General features: G+C 40.2%; 1 protein-coding gene across 1 annotated transcript in view; it reads right to left on the reverse strand.

Moving 5' to 3' along the window:
* The window catches only part of NEB (nebulin), a gene marked incomplete at its 5' end in the record, with an annotated part of 219,214 nt that overhangs the window by 12,000 nt on the left and 187,975 nt on the right, over positions 1-19,239 (reverse strand). Inside the window, 16 exons of the mRNA XM_079925461.1 lie at positions 184-276; positions 1,261-1,353; positions 1,836-1,928; positions 3,933-4,025; positions 5,082-5,174; positions 5,814-5,918; positions 6,438-6,542; positions 8,776-8,880; positions 9,394-9,507; positions 10,085-10,195; positions 10,607-10,717; positions 12,147-12,251; positions 14,515-14,619; positions 15,176-15,280; positions 15,881-15,991; positions 18,746-18,850. Coding sequence (XP_079781587.1) covers positions 184-276; positions 1,261-1,353; positions 1,836-1,928; positions 3,933-4,025; positions 5,082-5,174; positions 5,814-5,918; positions 6,438-6,542; positions 8,776-8,880; positions 9,394-9,507; positions 10,085-10,195; positions 10,607-10,717; positions 12,147-12,251; positions 14,515-14,619; positions 15,176-15,280; positions 15,881-15,991; positions 18,746-18,850 — 1,647 coding nt within the window. The remainder of the gene's footprint in view (positions 1-183; positions 277-1,260; positions 1,354-1,835; positions 1,929-3,932; positions 4,026-5,081; positions 5,175-5,813; positions 5,919-6,437; positions 6,543-8,775; positions 8,881-9,393; positions 9,508-10,084; positions 10,196-10,606; positions 10,718-12,146; positions 12,252-14,514; positions 14,620-15,175; positions 15,281-15,880; positions 15,992-18,745; positions 18,851-19,239) is intronic.

Here is a 19,239-nt window from a genome sequence, read left to right on the forward strand (position 1 = left end):
ATAAAATGTTAGAATCAAATGGTGAGTAAAAGATCTGGAAAACAGAAAAATTTAGTTGAGATTTTTTTTTTTTAGAAAAATGTGTTAAACTGATTATTTTAAAGGGACTAACAGAAGTTTTGTTTTATACAACGGTATTATCATTTTTTTTAATACGAGTTAAAAGAGCTTTCTCCCAAATACCGAGCTAAAGTTCTCCTGGTTGTGCTTGACCCGCTCCATCTCGGGAGTGACTGGGAGGGGAGTCCCCTTGCTCAAGTTCTCTTTGTACAGAATCTGTGTGCACAAAATCAACAATCAAATCAGCCTGGACCCATTGTTTAGGAAGACTCAGCTTATAAAATAGGTTCTAAAAGTATTTTTGCTTGTTTGTTTTCATAATGACATAAAATTGGCCTAAATAACTTTAAGAAATAGAACAAGTACAGATCACCTTTGGCCGTTTCATCACACACAATATGAGGTCTATCAGTAAGAGGCATTCATAGCAACCGAGCTGCCAGGCTGCAGGAGGAGTCAGTCACTTATATAAGCCTTCTCTCAAAGACAAGGACGGCCTTATCAGAGAGAACTCAAGTTAACTGAAATTTACATGCCTCATGAGTTGTTGGTAACTCTAAATTAGGGAACCAAAAAAAGAGGGGGGGGGGGTTGGGGGAATAAAATAAATATTAAAAGCTAAATTAATATTAGCTTTCAATGATCCTGAAACTATTCCAAGGAAAGCTCATTTATCTCTCTCGTGATGTACCAAAAATAGCTGAGCCAAGTAAATCTGTATTTCTGAGTTATCTGAATTGCTATGTTGTCTTTGGAATGAAAATGTTCAAGAATCACATTCTTTTAAGAAGAGCTGCGAACAAAATACATCAAACAGAGCCACAATAAATACAAATAAAATTCTAGCTAACATTATCCTTTCGGAGGCATGTTAGATTTTACTTTTGACTTGTGCCACACCGGTTAGAAACACCTACTGTTATTCAAGGGGAATTTGAGGAAGGAAGCACTAAGTATTACAGGTTTTTAAGGAATGTGATCAATAGCTACGTTTTAGGAAAAACATAGTTAAAATTTCACAGCAGAACTAAAATAAATACTAAATTAGATTTGGGTTGAAAACTGAGGTAATATTTGGTATCATTATTTTCATTATATGAATTTAGTATTTTTACAGGAAAATTATATATTGGTAATGTGTTAAAAATATTATTTTAAATAAAAAATAAGGGATTTTATTTTTTGGCCCCTAAGAAATACCGAGCTAAAGTTCTCTTGATTGCGTTTGACTCTCTCCATCTCTGGAGTGACAGGGGTTGGGGTTCCTTTCCCCAGATTTTCTTTGTACAAGACCTGTGAGATACAAGAAAGTACCCAAAAGACATTCAAAACAAACACAAAGATTAAGGAAGAGAGAAGATGGGGGGCAGGGGATGGGTGTGAGGAGGGGGTTTTTTAGTGAGTAATATTTAGTAAGGATAATGCTTTTATTTTTTACTTCACATTTTAAGGATAAACTCTACAATGCTAATTCTGGGCGTGAAAAGGTACCACAGAAAAGGTTGAGTTATGAATGGTGAGGAATCTTACGTTAATTCTATTTACAGTATTTCAGATCTAAGTGCTCACACTTGTCAGTCGCCAAAAGTGTTAAAATACCATCAGAAAATTGAGTCATTTTGTGTAAGTCCAGATGGTCAGGTGGAACACACATACACACACGGACACACACAAAATTGGTGTTAAGATGTTGCTTTTTAAAAAAGGATGATGGGTTATTCCGGTAATTTTTTTAATGGGAAATCAAGTATCTTATTTGATATATTTGTAAATACCGAGCTAAAGTTCTCTTGATTGCGTTTGACTCTCTCAATCTCTGGAGTGACAGGGGTTGGAATGCCTGTTCCCAAGTTTTCTTTGTACAAAACCTGTAGAAGATAATTAGAACATCTAAAAAAGTAAAATGACCACGAATCCTTTGGATTACAGCTATATGTGGGCTATTTGGTGGAAACTCATAAAAGCAATCTAGCCTTCAAACATGACACTCAGGGAATAAGGAAGGAAATGCCACAAATATCTATGTTCTCTCTTCAAAAGTAGTAATTTTACTACCTTGAAGACTGTACTAAATTATGCATTTTCTGTAGTCAACATTTAGTACATTCCTAAAATGCATTAAATAGTGCTAATGAATTTAACAATGAAAAAAGTCTAACATTTTCATAACATCTAGTATTAGTCCCTTGAATATAATGGGTCCACAATAGATGTGTACTTCAATAGATGGCTTGGCTTAGATTTTTCTAATCATGTGATCCTCTGTTCCTTCACAGTTGTTGAGAATTTTCTGTTTGTTTTGTATTTTCTTCTGAAAATTCCTAGCTGGTCTTTAGACTGCACGTACCCTTAATGCAAGGAGACTTAAACAGTTTATTTTTCCAGGAAGAGCATTTTTCTCTGAAATTTTTACTGATGACTGCTGGGTCTTGCCAATTAGTGTTTTTGAACAGGGAAGAGTCCCTATTTGTTCTGGGTAGTGTCAAAGGACTGTAAATGTTAATGAAACAAGTAAGGAACTTCCAGAGCCTCTTAGCTTCTTCCATTCCTCCCTCCCTCCCAATGTTAAGAATTTTCAGCCTAAAGGAAGGAATGAATTCTTTTTAAATGGATGGATTCTATGTTGCACTAGAGCACAGGCTGGGGAGCAACACAGAAATCCTAGGGGTTTGTGTCACAGATTAATTCCTAAAATCACTGACAAACTAGTGTTGATATCTTTTCTTTGCTAGGAAACTTTTCAGGATCTTTAAATATCTACCATCTTGGTACAAAGTTGTATTTCTTTACTAGGCAAGGCAACGGAACAGATCGTGGACCACAGAACAAAACAAAATCAGAGAAAGGCAAGAAGTTGCAATCAGAAGCAGCAAAGGAGATGCGGGCTGGTTTTCCTGGATTAGTGGACATGTAATTCTAAATGCAGTCTGTACCACTGGGAGCCAGAGTATAGGCAGGGAATGCGAAGGGAATGAGGTCTAAATAATACAAACGACTTGCAAGAGAAATAGCAACTGTCTTCTAATGGAAATTAAATGAGAGTTCAGGCCTCCAGGGGCCAGGCGGATCTCTGAAACCAAGATCCTCACCTTTTATGGGCCATCAACTATTTCCCAAACTTCACACAATCTTTTGCTAGTAGCCAGCAATTGCTTAGAAACTGCTTACGGATGGAAGGGCGGCGCGCGTGCGCGCTGGGGGAGGGGGGACGGGGGGGTGGGCGGAGACGGGGCTAGCTGGACAGAAGGTCGGGAGAAATGTGTACTAAACCTGATATTTCAGGTGTGGGAGAATCCCACCTCCCCCAAAACACACACTGCGCACAGGTGCCTGCGATTCCTGTTAGAGAACAGGGTTAAGGTATAATATACCCTTGTGGGTAGGTGACAGCCAGCGCCTTGAACACGCGCTGTATTTACAAGGAGAGAGCAGAGGATACAGGGCAAGGGAGGGGAGGTGGCCGCGGAGACGTCGCTAGGCTGCCTAGGGTCTTGCGGACCGTGGAGAATGCCCTGAGGTATGTATATACATCCATGCATGTATACATATTTCTTTTCTATTTTATGTTTATATGTATATGCTTTTGGTTAGCTACCTTGAGATCATCCCAATAAACTTATTACTACAGTCGGCACATTTTACTTTAGAAACTGCAGGTATGATGAGCAATCACGAAGCCTAGTGCCTTGTGCTCCTTGATTACGTAAAGACAGTTTCCTCTTCTGCTTTTGCAAACCGCACTGCCCCTCACAGGGCAGGGAGGATTCGCGCCATCCTCGGGCTTGGGAAGCCCAGCAGAAGGGACACGGGGTGAGACAAGCCAGCCGGCGGGGGGAGGGCTGAGTGTGGGGGAGAGGCCGGGGGCGCATTACCGAGCTGATGTGCTTCTGTGTCTCCTTGACGCGCTTCACTTCAGGCAGGTCTGGGATGGGGGTTCCTTGTCCAACCGCCTCCTTATACTTCACCTGCAGGTGTAAAAGTGGGAATGTGTGCATGCGTTTGATTAGTAGCCCCGCGACGTGCAAAGTCGCAGTTTAAACAGCACAAAACCTATGCTTAGGGGGAAGGGGGCCACATGCTGATACTGGGTCCGTGCCAAGGACACGGACATTTGGGCTCTCTCTGGTCTCTTTGGGGTGGGGTCCACACTTAGACTGAAGCCCCTTCTCTTCCCTGGGGTCTCCATGTCTTACAGCCACAGTTCATTGGCCCAGGATGGACACACTCACATATACACACCAGGAAGAGCCAGTCTCTGACTCTCCCAACTGCTACTTTCTTACAGGTGACAATGAGTCTCTTCTTGACCAAACTTGACTCAGGCTCCTCTGAACCTTCTTCCCAACTAGGCCTTGAGCTTCGGACTTCCTAGACCATCTCTGCACCTCCCAATTTTAGCCAGAAACCTGCTAAGTCAGTTTAGCCAAAATCCCCCACCCTGGATGTCTCATCATCCTTGATATCTGATCAAATTCCTTAACGCCCTCCACCCCCAATCCCCCAGGAGAAGCCTGATCACCTTGACCTGCCTCCAGCAAAAATCCTGGTAGGTCGGTTTAGGCAGAATCTCCCATTTACCCCCGATGTTTCTTCTGAGTAATTTTCCATCCACTGATCCTTTCTCCACACCCTGACTTCCCCATCCCCCCATCCCTGTCCAACCATCCCCGCCCCCATAAATCCCTCCTTTCCCTTGTTGTACTTAGAATTGAGCTCAGCTCTATACCAAGATCTCTTTGCCCCTATATCGCAATTGTCCTGAATAAAAATCTTTTTTGTTGTTGTTTTAACTGCTTAAACTACTGTCCAGCTCTGGTTTGCTTTGACACAGGCCTCTCCATTTTTTACATCTAACCAGCCCTCATGAAAACTGCCTCGGCACTGCATTATGAGATGACCCTTATTTTAGCAACTTAAGCTGCCTCTGGTGACAAAAGTCATGAGTGCAGCTCAGACATCAGTGTAAATCTTCAAAGGCGAGCAGAAAATTTTGAAAGTGAGTCCCCAGTGGCTGTCTTTACCGAGCTAATATGGTCCTGGGTTTGCTTCACTCTCATCATCTCAGGTGTCTTTCCAATCGCCGTTCCTGGTGAGACATCTTCTTTATATAAAACCTGGGCATTCAGAATTAGGACAGTGTTACACAGAAGAAAGGAAAACCCAGCAATTCCTGGAGAAAGACTAGGAAACTTGGCTTCTGTGAAAACAGAAGACACTAGAGAATGTTCTTAGGCAAGTGCTGGAGTATCTGGACTGTCTTCTGCATCAGCATCAATAACTCAAACCATGTATACAACACACATCTGAATTTCCAGATCTAGAAATTTCTTTTAAGATTATCATACTGTATTAATACATGATGAGAAAAACCAGAAAATGTTGATTAAAAAACCCTCCCATGTGAAACAAAATCCATTAAAGAAATACAAAGTCAGTTATTTTGGGAAAGGATAATAAATCACAGTGTCAGAAAGAAATCCATCTTCTGGAGCAAGAAAACACGTTACTGCTCTGGGATTTAAAAAGTTAAAAAGAAAAAAGCTCCTTTGTTAGCAGATTTAAGTTGTTATTTCAAATGGTCTCTGGGGTGATGATTTTAGAGCAAAGTATGGGGAATTTTAACAAATAACTGCTAGCATTAACTGAGGAGGTTAGATGTTAATTGTCTGAATCAACGTACGGCTAGTATATTTTCAAAGAGGAGCCTGATATTATTAGGTTAGCATTAAATGGAAAATAAATAGTAAATATACCGAGCTGAAATTCTTTTGATTTTCTTTAACACGCAGTATTTCTGGCGTGTCTTGAACAACTGTAATTTTTCCTTTACTGTTTTTAAGGTCACACTGGTATTGAAGCTATGAAAAAAGAGCAAACATCTTGGTAAGATTTCAACATTGTTTTATATATTGTATTGTCCTATATTGTGTAAAGGAAGTTAAAATCTTATATTTAAAAAAAATTTCTATGCTACAATAATCATAGTCACATAGCCAACGGGAATTTCTTTAATAAGAATTTTGTGAAGAAACTAAATTTTTAAGCCCTAAAACTAGTTTTTAAATATATATATCTTGCCTAGAGTTAATTTTGAAAAAGATGTCACCGCCAATGGAAGATGGTGATAGTTCATATTCGGTGACAGGAAACCACCAACAAAGTTAAGAGATGGGTCTTTCATGCTATGAGTTGGGATTGAGATATAAGGTGAGTTCAGAGAAGACAGGAGCACACAGCTCCCGGGCGGGGCGGGGGGGTGGGAGGTGTGGAGGGCTGCTGCAGGTAGATACGCAAGCATGTGTGCCCAGAGGCATCCTTCTTGCCCCGTCTCATCCCAGGTACCAGTGAGCTGTGTCTTAGATTCAATAAAAACTCACAAGGCTGAAGTTCTTTTGGTTCTCCCGGATCCTCTGCATCTCTGGGGTGTCCAAAACGGTCTCATAATATGACATGCACTTCTCTGCATCTTCCTTGTACTTTTTCTGGAAATAGATTCCAAGAAATAAGGATAGGGAATAACACAGGGATATGGGCCAATGGGACCTAAAATAGCCCTTCCTACTCAGCAGAGGGGAAGTCCTTTATATTTTTTTGACTATTTAAGGATGTTAGGGAGTTATAAAACAGAGCCCTCTGGGTCAGTGAGTGCCACGCCCTTTCTTTCCAGGAGAACTGAGCCCAGGCATTTAATAGGACCCATTGTCATGGCAAAGCTGGCAGAGGGAGGCCCCTGTGGACTGGTCCACACGAGGGAGGTTGACAGCCCCTGAGGTTCCTGGCAGGGACTTGGGGATGTCTACAGTGAACTGGATGGAGCCAGGCTATTCAACAGGCAGGTGGAGAAAAGCAGGAGGGTTAAGAGCCATCAGCAAGGCCTCCTGAATGCCAGTCCTTGGTTGGTGACAAGGATATTTTCGCTGAGCTGTGAGCAGGTGTGGTCCAGGCTCCTGGCCAGAGCTCCCAGGGTGGGACCAGGAAATCTACATTCCCAGGTGTTTACTAAGTATAGTCAGGCCAGGCAACTACTGCTTTAGAACTCACTGATTAGGAGACAGGCAAAAATTCTAATTTGGGGCTACTCAAGTAAATTGCAGATTCCTGATCAGCAGTGAAGATTAAAACAAATGAGGGTATATCCTGGTGTATGAAGGACATCTTACTTTTCTTTATCTCTCTATTTGTAGGAAGATGGAGAGTTACCCATCATAAGAGGAATCAGGGTTAGATTGTGTGGTTAGCGTTGATGACATAATCTCAATCTTATTAAAAAAAATTGATAATCCAAATGTGGGCGGTCTACTTTGTTTCTTCCAGATTTGCACACAAATTTTACATCCACATTATGAGACTGATTCTTTAATTACGGGTGGTAACTCATGCCTGTTAGAATGGCCATCATCGAAAATACAAGAGATAACAAATGCTGGTGAGGATGTGGAGAATAGTGCACTGTTGGTGGGATTGTAAACTGGTTTTGACACTATGGAAAACAGTATAGAGGATCCACAAAAAATTAAAAACAGAACTACCATACGATCCAGAAATTCCACTTCTAGGAATATATCCAAAGGATTCGAAAACATTAACTTGAAATACCCTCACTTTCATGTTCATAGCAGCATTATTTACAATAGCCAAGACATGGAAACAACCTAAGCGTCTATCAACAGATGATGGATAAAAAAGTTGTGGTAGGGGATTCCCTGGTGGCACAGTGGTTGAGAGTCCGCCTGCCGATGCAGGGGACACGGGTTCGTGCCCCGGTCCGGGAAGATCCCACATGCCGCGGAGCGGCTGGGCCCGTGAGCCATGACCGCTGAGCCTGCGCGTCCAGAGCCTGTGCTCCACAGCGGGAGAGGCCACAGCAGTGAGAGGCCCGCGTACCGCAAAAAAAAAAAAAAAGTTGTGGTATATATGTACAATGGAATAAAAACTGAGAAAATCCTGCCATTTGCAACAACATGGGTGGACCTTGAGGGCATTACATTAAGTGAGATAAGTCAGACAGAGAAAGACAAACACTGTTATGATCTCACCTATTTGTGGAATCTAAAATCAAAACAAATGCCTAGAAAAGGTGATCAGATTTGTGGTTACCAGAGGTGGGAGACTCATGAGGGTGAGGTGGAACTGGAGAAAGGTGGTCAAAAGTGACAAACTTCCATTTATAAGATAAATAAGTACTAGGGATGTCATGTACAGCATGACGACGACTACAGTGAATGCAGCTCTAACACAGCTCTATGTTACATGTGAAAGGTGTTAAGAGAGTAAATCCTGAGAGTTCACATCACAGGGCAAAATTTTTGTCTTTTTGTTTTGCCTTCTCTCTTTACGGTATCTCTATGAGATGATGGATGCTATCTAAACTTATGGAAGCAATCATTTCACAGTAAATATAAGCCAAACCATTACACTGTACACTTTAAACTTATATAGTCATATATGTCAATTTTACCTCAATAAAACTGGAAAAATAAATTTAAAAAAATTATGGGTGGTACCATGTAAGAGTTCTTCAGTACCTTAAAATTCCCTCCTTTATTTTAATTCTGATACGGAAACCTCAACTCTAACTCAAACTTGCATCATAGACGAACCCCTTCTTTTTCACTGGGAAAAATTGTGATTTGAAAGGATCTTCTTTGGTATTAATGGAAAGACTTGTTCTTCATGATTGGGGTCAATAAGTGATGTTCTGATGAATGTCCTTACCTGGCTTGAAAGGTTCTTGACTTGTTGGGCATGAATGATCTCCGGAGTATCAACCACAGAAGTAAAATTGGCTTTTTCCATTTCTGCTGATTGCTTATACTTAACCTGCAAAAGGACATCCAACAGTTGGGTAAATGTTTACAATGTGCACATTTGTTGGCTTAGTTTGACTAAGAAGTGATTAATACTTCTTATCCAAAAGGATTCATTTATTTGCTAGCCAACATTTTTTCCCTATTGTGTCTATAGCTTTATGCTAAAGAGTGAGATTCAGAAAGAAAGGTTGAGTCCTAGCTGTTGAAAGGCTTCCTATCTAGTTGGGGGCGGGGGCAGGGTGGTGTTGGGTAGGGTATGGGAAAGCAGAAGGAGAGAGAGAAACAACAGATAGTAAGGCATCAATTGTTTACAGAAGAGCTAGGAGAAGGACAGATGAAGCAGCCCTGGCAAAGGGCCCCTGATCCTTTCATCAGAATGCATTCCACCATGTGGATATTTAGGGATGCCACTATATGTGTTTAACTGTAATTGATCAACAAGACAACAGAAGGACAACACTGTGTCCTTGTAATCACAGCTACTTTTTTTGTTGAAAGACTGACATGGAACAGTAACACTGACCTGACTGGCAATATCTGTAGCATTCCTGGCTCTGAGGAAGTCGGGAGTTTCATTGGCCATGGCATTCAGGCCTCTTCCTTTGACTTCCAGCTCCAGGTCTCTCTTATATTCTTTCTATAGTAGCATTTAAAAAAAAAAAAAAGTTACTTAACTCATGACTAGGTAATAAATGTGCAGAGTGAATACAGATCCACATAACATGCCACCTCAGTTGCTGATGTCGCCTTCACCTTTCCCTGCGGCAGGATGGAGTGGTGACAACAGCAGACCACTTTAGGAAACTATTCTACTCATGCCAGGCGTCCTTTGGAACGCTTTTTAGCATTCTCTACTTAGAAAATTAAAGTATAAAAGCACATTTTAAATCTGGTTTGGTATGTAAAGGATTATACTTAGGTGCCCACCACTCCAGTGTGCTGCCTTTATTTAAATGGGCACAACAAATGTATCAAGGTTAAATCAAATAATATTAGATAAATAACAGGTTACAATAGCCACTACAGAAACAGACTGTTATAATATCAACACATCCAAAATCGAGATATTTTATTTAATGGTTAATAATCATGTTGAATATGGAATCTGAAATACAAAAACTCTCTTTTTATTGCTTTCTGGTTTTTTATGCAACTTGGCTAAGGAGGAGGAGATGCTGGGTTGATTCTGTGCATGCAGTTGGCTGTGTGCCCACCTCATTGAGGATCTGAGTGGCGTTCTTTGCTCTTAGCATGTCGGGCGTATCTTCCATTTCACTGAGACCCTTCCCACGGATGCCTTCCTCTAGATCTTTCCTGTACTCTTTCTATGGCACAAAATACAAGCAACAATGCTGACAAGAAAGCCTGGATTATTCCTCTTTGGTGAAGAGCCAAAACAAAATTAAAAATCCTTCTAATTTTAAAGAGTTACAGTTTAGTAAATAAAGATATGAATAAAGGCAGGGTATAAGCTTCATCAGTTAATATTCTATGTCAAATAAGAAACTAGAAATTAATAGAAGGCTGAGGTAAGCACATTTTATTAGGTATTCAATTAAAAAATTAGAAGAATTAACATGGGTAGCAGATGAGGGGGTAGTACCAAACACATGTGAACCCAACTTGAAACCTGAAAAGTTAGGTGGTAGTGAAAATGGTAGAAGGAACACGTTGATGAGTGTCATTAGTGCAATTATTTGGATCAGGAGGGAAAGAAAAGACCAAGTAGGCACTACCTCGCTGGCTATTTTGGTTGCATATTTGACATGTAATAAAGCTGGCGTGACCTCCAGGCCAATCAGGTTTCTGCCTTTAATGGACTCTTCATAATCTTTCTTATATTCTTTCTAAAGTGAGTAGGAAGGAAAGACAAGTTAAGAATGTTTATTACAATTTCTTTCTCAATCCTAGGAAGAAAATAATTCCATTTTCCTTCTGTGTATGGCCTCTTAACTTGATCTTAGTTCTGCTAATGGTCACACATTTGAAATATGCCTGATTGTTCTGGAAATACTCTGTGTAGAGCAAATGGCCCAAGGAAACTCAGAGGCTGAGAAACTTTGGTGGCCTCTCATTCGTCTGTCTGCCGCTGTGATGGGGGCTGGCCCTTTGAAAGTGGAAGGATGGATATGCCACCAAGACTCTCAATCCACTGTCATCTCTCCTGATGACATTTTTCTGAAGGCAACAAAAGATTTTACTTCTCAATTAGAAGTGACTCAAGGGGGAAAAAAACCCAAAAACACCCCAGAGGAAGGGGAACCTGAGGGCACCAAATGCAAATTTGGCCTTTTTCATAATCATGACTATTAAGTCACTGAACAGATAAGGTGAATAATGTAGCACAGACAAGTTCTCAGGCTTTGCTCACTGTTGAGAGGGAGGGCCACGACCTCCCCCATCTCCTCTCCAATCCCTGGATGAGGCTGTCTTACTGGGAGCCTTGGAAGAGATGTTGGAACTTGATTTTTGTCATTTTTAATTCTGACAGAATTTTACATTTATAGAAGAGTATCAAGAATAGTACAAGGAACTCTCATAGATGCTTTACCCAGAGTCAGCAATTGTTTGAAACCCTTCAAAATTTTTCATTATTTGGCATTCTACACACCAGGAAGCTCCCCAAAATGTTACTTTTATTAAAAACCATTTATCTTTATGGTTGGAGATATGCCCATGGAGGGGAGGCAAAAAGAAATCCAAAATAAGCCTGTTTCCCAATGAACACAGACTTTCTAAGATTCAAAATAAGATCCATTCTTCTCTACTATTGCTTAAAAATTAAAAGAACTATTTTAGATGCCTCTGCTTACATTTCTAAAATAGGAAATATGTCATGTTGACTTGATATTTTGATAAAAATCCTGATTAAAAGAAAAAAGTCTTCCTTTTGGGGACTGGAGGCTTCCTATTAAGAGAAGAGCAATTCAAAGCCAACAGTAGGTCTGCACAGAGAGAACTTTTCATTCAAAGAAAAATTTATGTTATGTTCAAAATAAATTGTTTCAGTGTTAGGAACAGTTTTCTATGTTCTAATTCTATGAAAAGGATAGTTGAAATAAAACATATATGGTAAATGTTTACTATTCAGATCATTTCTTTTTATAATGGAGCCACAGGATTCGTGAGATGGAAAAGATTTTAGTCATCACATTTTAAAGAGTCCCGTCATCCACAACTTCGGGATAACAACAGGCTGGATACTTCTGTGGGTAGAGCTTGTTTTCATCAGCTTGATGGTATATTTGCTGTGTGGTGGGTTTGTGCAGGACTTACCCCACTCTGCATCTGCTGAGACTCTTTGGCAGTGATGTATGTTGGTGTTTCAAAGTCCAGCATGGGCTTTCCTCTTTCCTTTTCATACTTTTCTTTGTATTTCACCTAGTTATGAAAAGCTTTATGAGATATGTCTTCTCTGGCCAATCTGTAGACAGACACCAGTTTAGCAATAGCATTTTTAATTGATACATTATGTCCAGTGGGTGGTATCTCATTGCCACTCAAAACAGTTTCCTGTTTGTGATTCAGATCCAGTAGCTTTTTGTTTTGGCCTGGTGGGAGAACATCATTACTGTCTGCAAGGCATGGTCAGGATTTGTGTTCAATTCAAGGAGACAAAGGAATCACTGCAGAAGAATCAGCTAAGAGAAGCTGTGAGGCAAGAAAGTGCCTGGGGAAACCGCCCATAGATAAGGTTGGCCAAGATTTGATGTGTGTAGATGTGAACATTTTAGCCAGAGCCTCAGCCAATATTTCTGATAAAAATCTCCAGTTTTTCTTTCATAAGAACTTTTATGAGGGACCTGGGGTCTTGATTTAATAGATAATGCATACAGCTTTAATTATATATCAAAAACTCAATTGAGGTCATAACTGGTCACATATTCAGTGCTGCCAATATAGATTGGTATAAAAATGAAATCCAGGGCTTCCCTGGTGGCACAGTGGTTGAGAGTCCGCCTGCCAATGCAGGGGATACGGGTTCGTGCCCCGGTCCGGGGAGATCCCACATGCCGCGGAGCGGCTGGACCCGTGAGCCATGGCTGCTGAGCTTGCGCGTTCGGAGCCTGTGCTCCGCAACGGGAGAGGCCACGTCAGTGAGAGGCCCGCGTACCAAAAAAAAAAAAAAATGAAATCCAGTTGACTAGTTTTTGACTGACTTACTAACAAACCTATCATTCTCAAAAAGACCCCCAAGGCTATTTTACAAATACAATCTCCTTATCCTCATCACATGTGACCAGGAATGGGGGGAGCCTATAGATATTCCTAATTTACACAGGAGACATTGAAAGAGATAGAGACAGAAGTCTGTGTCACGCAGCATCTTGATAGCAAAGCCCAATCTCAGCTCTCTTTCTTGTGACAACACATTAAAATAGAGGCCTGGTCAACAGATGAATGGATAAAGAAGATGTGGCACGTATATACAGTGGAATATTACTCAGTCATAGAAAGAAAATAAATTGAGTTATTTGTAATGAGGTGGATGGACCTAGAGTCTGTCATACAGAGTGAAGTAAGTCAGAAAGAGAAAAACAAACACCATATGCTAACACATATATATGGAATCTAAAAAAAAAAGAAAAGAAAAAAAATGGTCAGAAGAACCTAGGGGCAGGACGGGAATAAAGACGCAGACCTACTAGAGAATGGACTTGAGGATACAGGGAGGGGGAAGGGTAAGCTGTGACAAAGTGTGAGAGCGGCATGGACATATATACACTACCAAACGTAAAATAGATAGCTAGTGGGAAGCAGCCACATAGCAGAGGGAGATCAGCTCGGTGCTTTGTGACCGCCTAGAGGGGTGGGATAGGGAGGGTGGGAGGGAGGGAGACGCAAGAGGGAAGAGATATGGGGACATATGTACATGTATAGCTGACTCACTCTGTTATAAAGCAGAAACTAACACCACTGTAAAGCAATTATACTCCAATAAAGATGTTAAATAAATAAATAAATAAAAAGTAAAAAGAAATAAATGAAAGGGATGATGTAGGTATTTTTAAATAAAATAAACACATTTTCAAAAATAAATAAATAAATAAATAAAATAAAATAGAGGCCCGGGATCATGGGCTGCTTTACAGATGACAGGAAAGCATTTCTAGTAATTTAGACCTCTTGGTTAATGCCCAATGGGGGACCTAAATAGTGTTGAATTTGTGATATAGAAGGTAATGTGACAGCAAGCTCCTTCTCTAAGTTCTTTCCTCTGAGAATCTTAATTATTTTACAAATTTTGCAGTTTCTTCCACACCCAGAGACCACTTCAGTGGTGACCTGAGCATATCACTCCTCTGCTCCAAAGGCTCCCTATCATCCTTAGTAATCTTTTCTAAGGGGTCTGTCTCCCTTGTGATGTAATCTTTATGCTACCAGTCCCTGTCAGTACCCTGAATAACACATATTGCATGTCTATGCACTGTTTCTCCAATGTATGTTCACACTGCTCTCATTCATAACATAAACATTTGTTTCAACATGTTGCTAAATTCAAAGCCCCTAATATCTTTGGATATTTTCTCAAGCAATGGTTACTACAACTATAACTACCATCCTTGGGGGGTAGGAGTGGAATACATCAAAATTTTTTACATTGTAGAATGTGCAGGAAAAAAGTCAGTCTTGGTCAACTTACTACACTCTGTAATTCTGTGGCCTCTTTTAGATGAAGCTGCTCCAGATTGTCGGGTATTGTGTGGTAGTGGCCTTTACTCTTCTCATAGTTTTTCTTGTACTGGTACTGAGGGGAAGGTGGCAAAAAAAGGCACATTGATGGCAAAGCTGCTCAGCATTCCTATTTTTCCTCTTTACATTAGATATTTACACAGCAACAGCACCAAGACCAAATTAAAATTAGCAAACACTACATAGGGGGTTTAAGAAAATGTTTTAAAAGGATGAAGATCCACATTCAGTATTGTCAGTTAATACAAGGATGTAAACACTTAGGTTATATGGCTTATTCAAAGTAGTTTTAAGGTGCAAAGTTAAACGTGAAAGAAACTACTCCAAATGGTAAGTCTATGTTTTTAGAAGGGGGAAAGGGAGTGATTACTTGAAAAAAAATTTAAATAGCCCCAAAATAGAAGCATTTTTATATTCTGAGACGTGTTAGAGTCAGTGGAGAACTGGTAGATTAATGTTGTAATTTGGAAGAATGCACTCAGAGAACAGGAGAGCTTTCTAATAAATGTAGTGCCTCAGTAGCAGAGAAGGAGATGCAAGTGACCTCAGAGAAGGAATTTAGTTGAAAATGGGTGAAACAAGCTGTTTCTGGAGCAAATGATTGAGCTTACAGAACTGGCGAGTTGGCTTGTATTCAAGACATGATTCATTATCAAAGATTCCTTCATGTCAGTCACAGGTTTGTGAAGTTTCTTCAAGTCAGCCTTATACTTAACCTGTACAACAGTAAAGGAAAAAAGGAAATCACATAAATAGGAAATGGAAAATGGTATTAATGGAAACCATAATAAGATGTCCCATCCTGAAACAAGTGCTGGGGATGGCGGTGAAAAACCATACCTCATTCACAATAGCCAGAAAGTGGAAACAATTCAAGTGTCCATCGACAGACAAAGGGATAAACACAGTGTGATGTAAACATACAATGGACTATTATTCAACCATAAGAAAGAATGAAGTTCTGACACATGCTACAGCATGGATGAACCTTGAAAACATTATGCTAAATGAAGTAAGCCAGACAAAAAAAGGGACAAATACTGTATGACTCCACTTACATGAAATCTCTAATAGGCAAATTCATAGGGACAGAAAGTAGATCAGAGGTTACCAGGGATTGGTGGGAGGGGGAAATGGAGAGTTATTGCTTAATAGTTATAGAGTTTGTGTTTGGGGTGATGAAAGAGTTTTGGAAATAACAGTGGTAGTTGGACAACATTGTGAATGTAATTAATGCCACCGAATTACATATTTAAAAATAGTTAAAATGGCAAATTTCACATTATATATTTTACCACAGTTAAACAAACACATACCTCACTTGTGAGATCATTAGCATCTTTCATGATTTTGAAGAGCTGGCTGTCTTTTGGATTGTATTTTGGTGTCTTGCCCTTCTCTTTGTTGAAATTTTCTCGGTATTTAATCTAACAGCAAATGCAAACATCCAAATTATTCCTGAGCATCAATTAATCTGAAGACTGAGGAATGGAGGAAATGTAAATACAAAAGAGTATGTGCTACACATAAAGGGGTCATATAATTTATTATCCAAATTAGGACACTTTTAAGAGTAAAAGCACTATTAATAATTATGTTGGGACAACAAGCAATTGAGAATAAGATCAAGTGATATAGTATTTGTTTTGCTCATTTTTATATTATCCAGAGGTATGAAAGATATTCACCTTTTTTTGATGCAGAATAAAAATGCATGGGAAAAGGCTTCAGGCTAAATTCAAAGAAGTGATCTAATATATTTGATTCAGAACATTTTGGTCCTCTTAACTAGCAAAACCAAAAGCACTTTAGGTCTATTGCCAGGAGTTCCAAGAGGCTTTATAAATGATCAAGAAGGGTGAGAAGTAAGGAATCTATTAAATCAGGAGATTTATTGTTATATACTTTCGCTATATCATTTAAGTTTGTTTTTAATTGGCAAAAAAATTGGCATAACTTCTGAGTAAAAGAAGCACAGAATTTGGGGGTTAATGGCTTCGGTATGATTTCAGGCTAGAAGAAGGAAAGAAGTGAGATAACTTTAGCAAAATGAGAAAAATAAGATTAAATATACTTGCACGATACATAAAAGTAAGAATACACAAAGGACAAAATAACTTCAATTTAAAAAATAAGCGCAATGCCTGGCACTAATAGTTGCTCAATAAATGTGATCTGATTGGTGAAAGAAAGAGACAGTCATAATGCCTAGGTAAAATAGCTAAAGATGACGATTTACTTATAGGGATATTCAACAGAATAAACTGAAAGTGACAGAAACATTTCCTTATTTAAAAACAGACTGATGCCTGTGTCACTAGGATTAATCCAGAAGTAGAACTCTACTAGTTACTCACTCTAGGAACAAAGAAAAATGAGCTACTTCTAGAAGTTAGCCAGCTGAAAGGGCAATATTTGATGCTCCGGGACACCTAGAGTTTCTGTTATTGGTAAGAGGAAAGACTCGCTCATTCAAAGTTATTAGCACACCAGGATCTGGTCACCAGATATTTCACACTGTAGGCATTTAAAATCAGTACCCCTCATGCTTCATCACTTTACTTCCCCACAACTTTACACATCCAGCACAACAGGAACAAAAGGAGACCACTCAAGTGCTAAGAACAACGAAATCTGCCACATCAGAGAAAAAGCATTCACAGTGCTGAGGCTCATTTATTTTGAATAAATCTCCAGTGGAAATGTGTAGACGAAATAAGCATGCAGAACAGTACAGCACGATGCAGGCACACTGAGTCAGACACACAATGGAGGAAGCAGAAAACATAACAGGAAAACACAATGTGAATAAATGCTACAATGGCTCTTCTCTGAAAGGAAGTTCACTCCCCAAAGAAAGAAATGCAAAGCCTGCTAAGGAAAGTCAGAGGTGGTGAGTTGTCTGAACCAAGAGAAAACTTTTCCTAAGGATACAGAAACCCATAAGACTAGGGCTGACCCCAAGAGCAGTGAAACAAGGAAAAAGCAAAGTAAACTAGATGTGCAGAGTCAGACTGGGGAAGGAAAGACACAAAGGCCCATCTCTGATGAGAATAAAATCCATTTCTTTTAGAAGAATGCTAAAAATCCTCTATCTTTTAGAAAATAACTCATTTCTGAGAAAATATTTGAAGAGCAGCTTTCTACTGGTCTCATTTCAGTTCTTTTCTGTTAATTTGAAGTAGATTTAAATTTCTAACTTTTTAATTAAAAAAAAAATTGTGCCTCCTCTTTCCACAAGAAGGCCCCAAGCAAGTGCAGGTGAGCACAACTGCTGCTGGGAATCTGAGCCAACACGCTCGACCTTCCTTTTTGACTGGATCTTAAGAACTACTATATTTTGCATGATAAGGACACACATCGGATTCAGGACTCCAAGAATTCTTAGAAAGGTGTGGGATTAGGCAGGAAGTACAGTATAACCACATTCACATGGCATATGGAATGGAAAAGCCTTCTTTTTCTTATTTACCAGGGAAGTGAGAGGCAACCATGCAATGCCATGTGTCAGCAAACGGCAATACCAGTGTCCATTACCCCAAAGGGCTCAGATAGTGTGAGAAAATGGTTTCTGATCAATTATTCTTTCAAAGTTCAATTAAATTTAAAGATCTAACATCCAGTTGTTCTGCTCCTTTTCAGGGACTTGAACTGTATATTGGCGCTTCTAAAGACTGAAGAGCAGGTCCAAGAATTAGAACGTTTCTTGCCACTGAGACTGTAAAACAGGGTGAAAGCTATGAGCGAAAACATTTTCAGCAGTTTATACTGTTGATTCAGAGAATGTCTGAACTGAGAGACTGTATTAAATGCCAGTTTAAATGTATTAAACACCAGCAATGGTAATCAGCAGAGGCTTTCTTTGTGTGGTTGCAGATGAGATCCTCAGTCTGTTTTCAGCTTTTGATTGGTGTCAGCAGCCTAAAGAAGTTAGGAGGCCATCTCTCCAAATCTACTCTACCTTCCTGTTCCAAAGGCATGTTCCAGAGGGAAAGTTTCATGCAGGAAAAGACAGGTGTCTGCAAAAGTATATCCTTTGACAAATTTCCACAGCATTCTACACGTTCCAACACAAAACCAACAGAAAAGAGTGCGACTTGGTCAGTCCCCTGACCAAGGCTAAGAAGACAGGTGAGAGAAAGAGGAAGACAGATATATGGGATCACTGATGCCAGTCTTACATCACTGATGAGCACATTAGTTTTCTTAAGCTGCCTCATCATAGGGGTGTCATAAGATGCGGCGCCGTGCCCGTACCCTCTCCTTTGGCCTTTGACGTATTCCGCCTAGAGTACCAGCAAGACAGCAAAGTCAGAACGGGGGGCCCACCCAGAGGGGAAGTCTCCTTGGACCAGGGGCCGCACCATGAAGCTGTCAATCCTGAGACAAGCCTTTCCCAGGAAGTAAACCCAGGAAAGGGAGCTCATAAAACGATCTGGTTGGGACTCATTCTCCACATCATAGGATTCACTTGGGGTTAGAAATACAGGTCTTTCTTGGGTTCCCCTGGTGGCGCAGTGGTTGAGAGTCTGCCTGCCGATGCAGGGGACATGGGTTCGTTGCCCGGTCCGGGAAGATCCCACAAGCTGTGGAGCGGCTGGGCCCGTGAGCCATGGACGCTGAGCCTGCACGTCCGGAGCCTGTGCTCCGCAACGGGAGAGGCCACAACAGTGAG

The sequence above is a fragment of the Stenella coeruleoalba genome (assembly GCF_951394435.1).
Source record: "Stenella coeruleoalba genome assembly, chromosome: 6".
Lineage (NCBI taxonomy): Eukaryota > Metazoa > Chordata > Mammalia > Artiodactyla > Delphinidae > Stenella > Stenella coeruleoalba.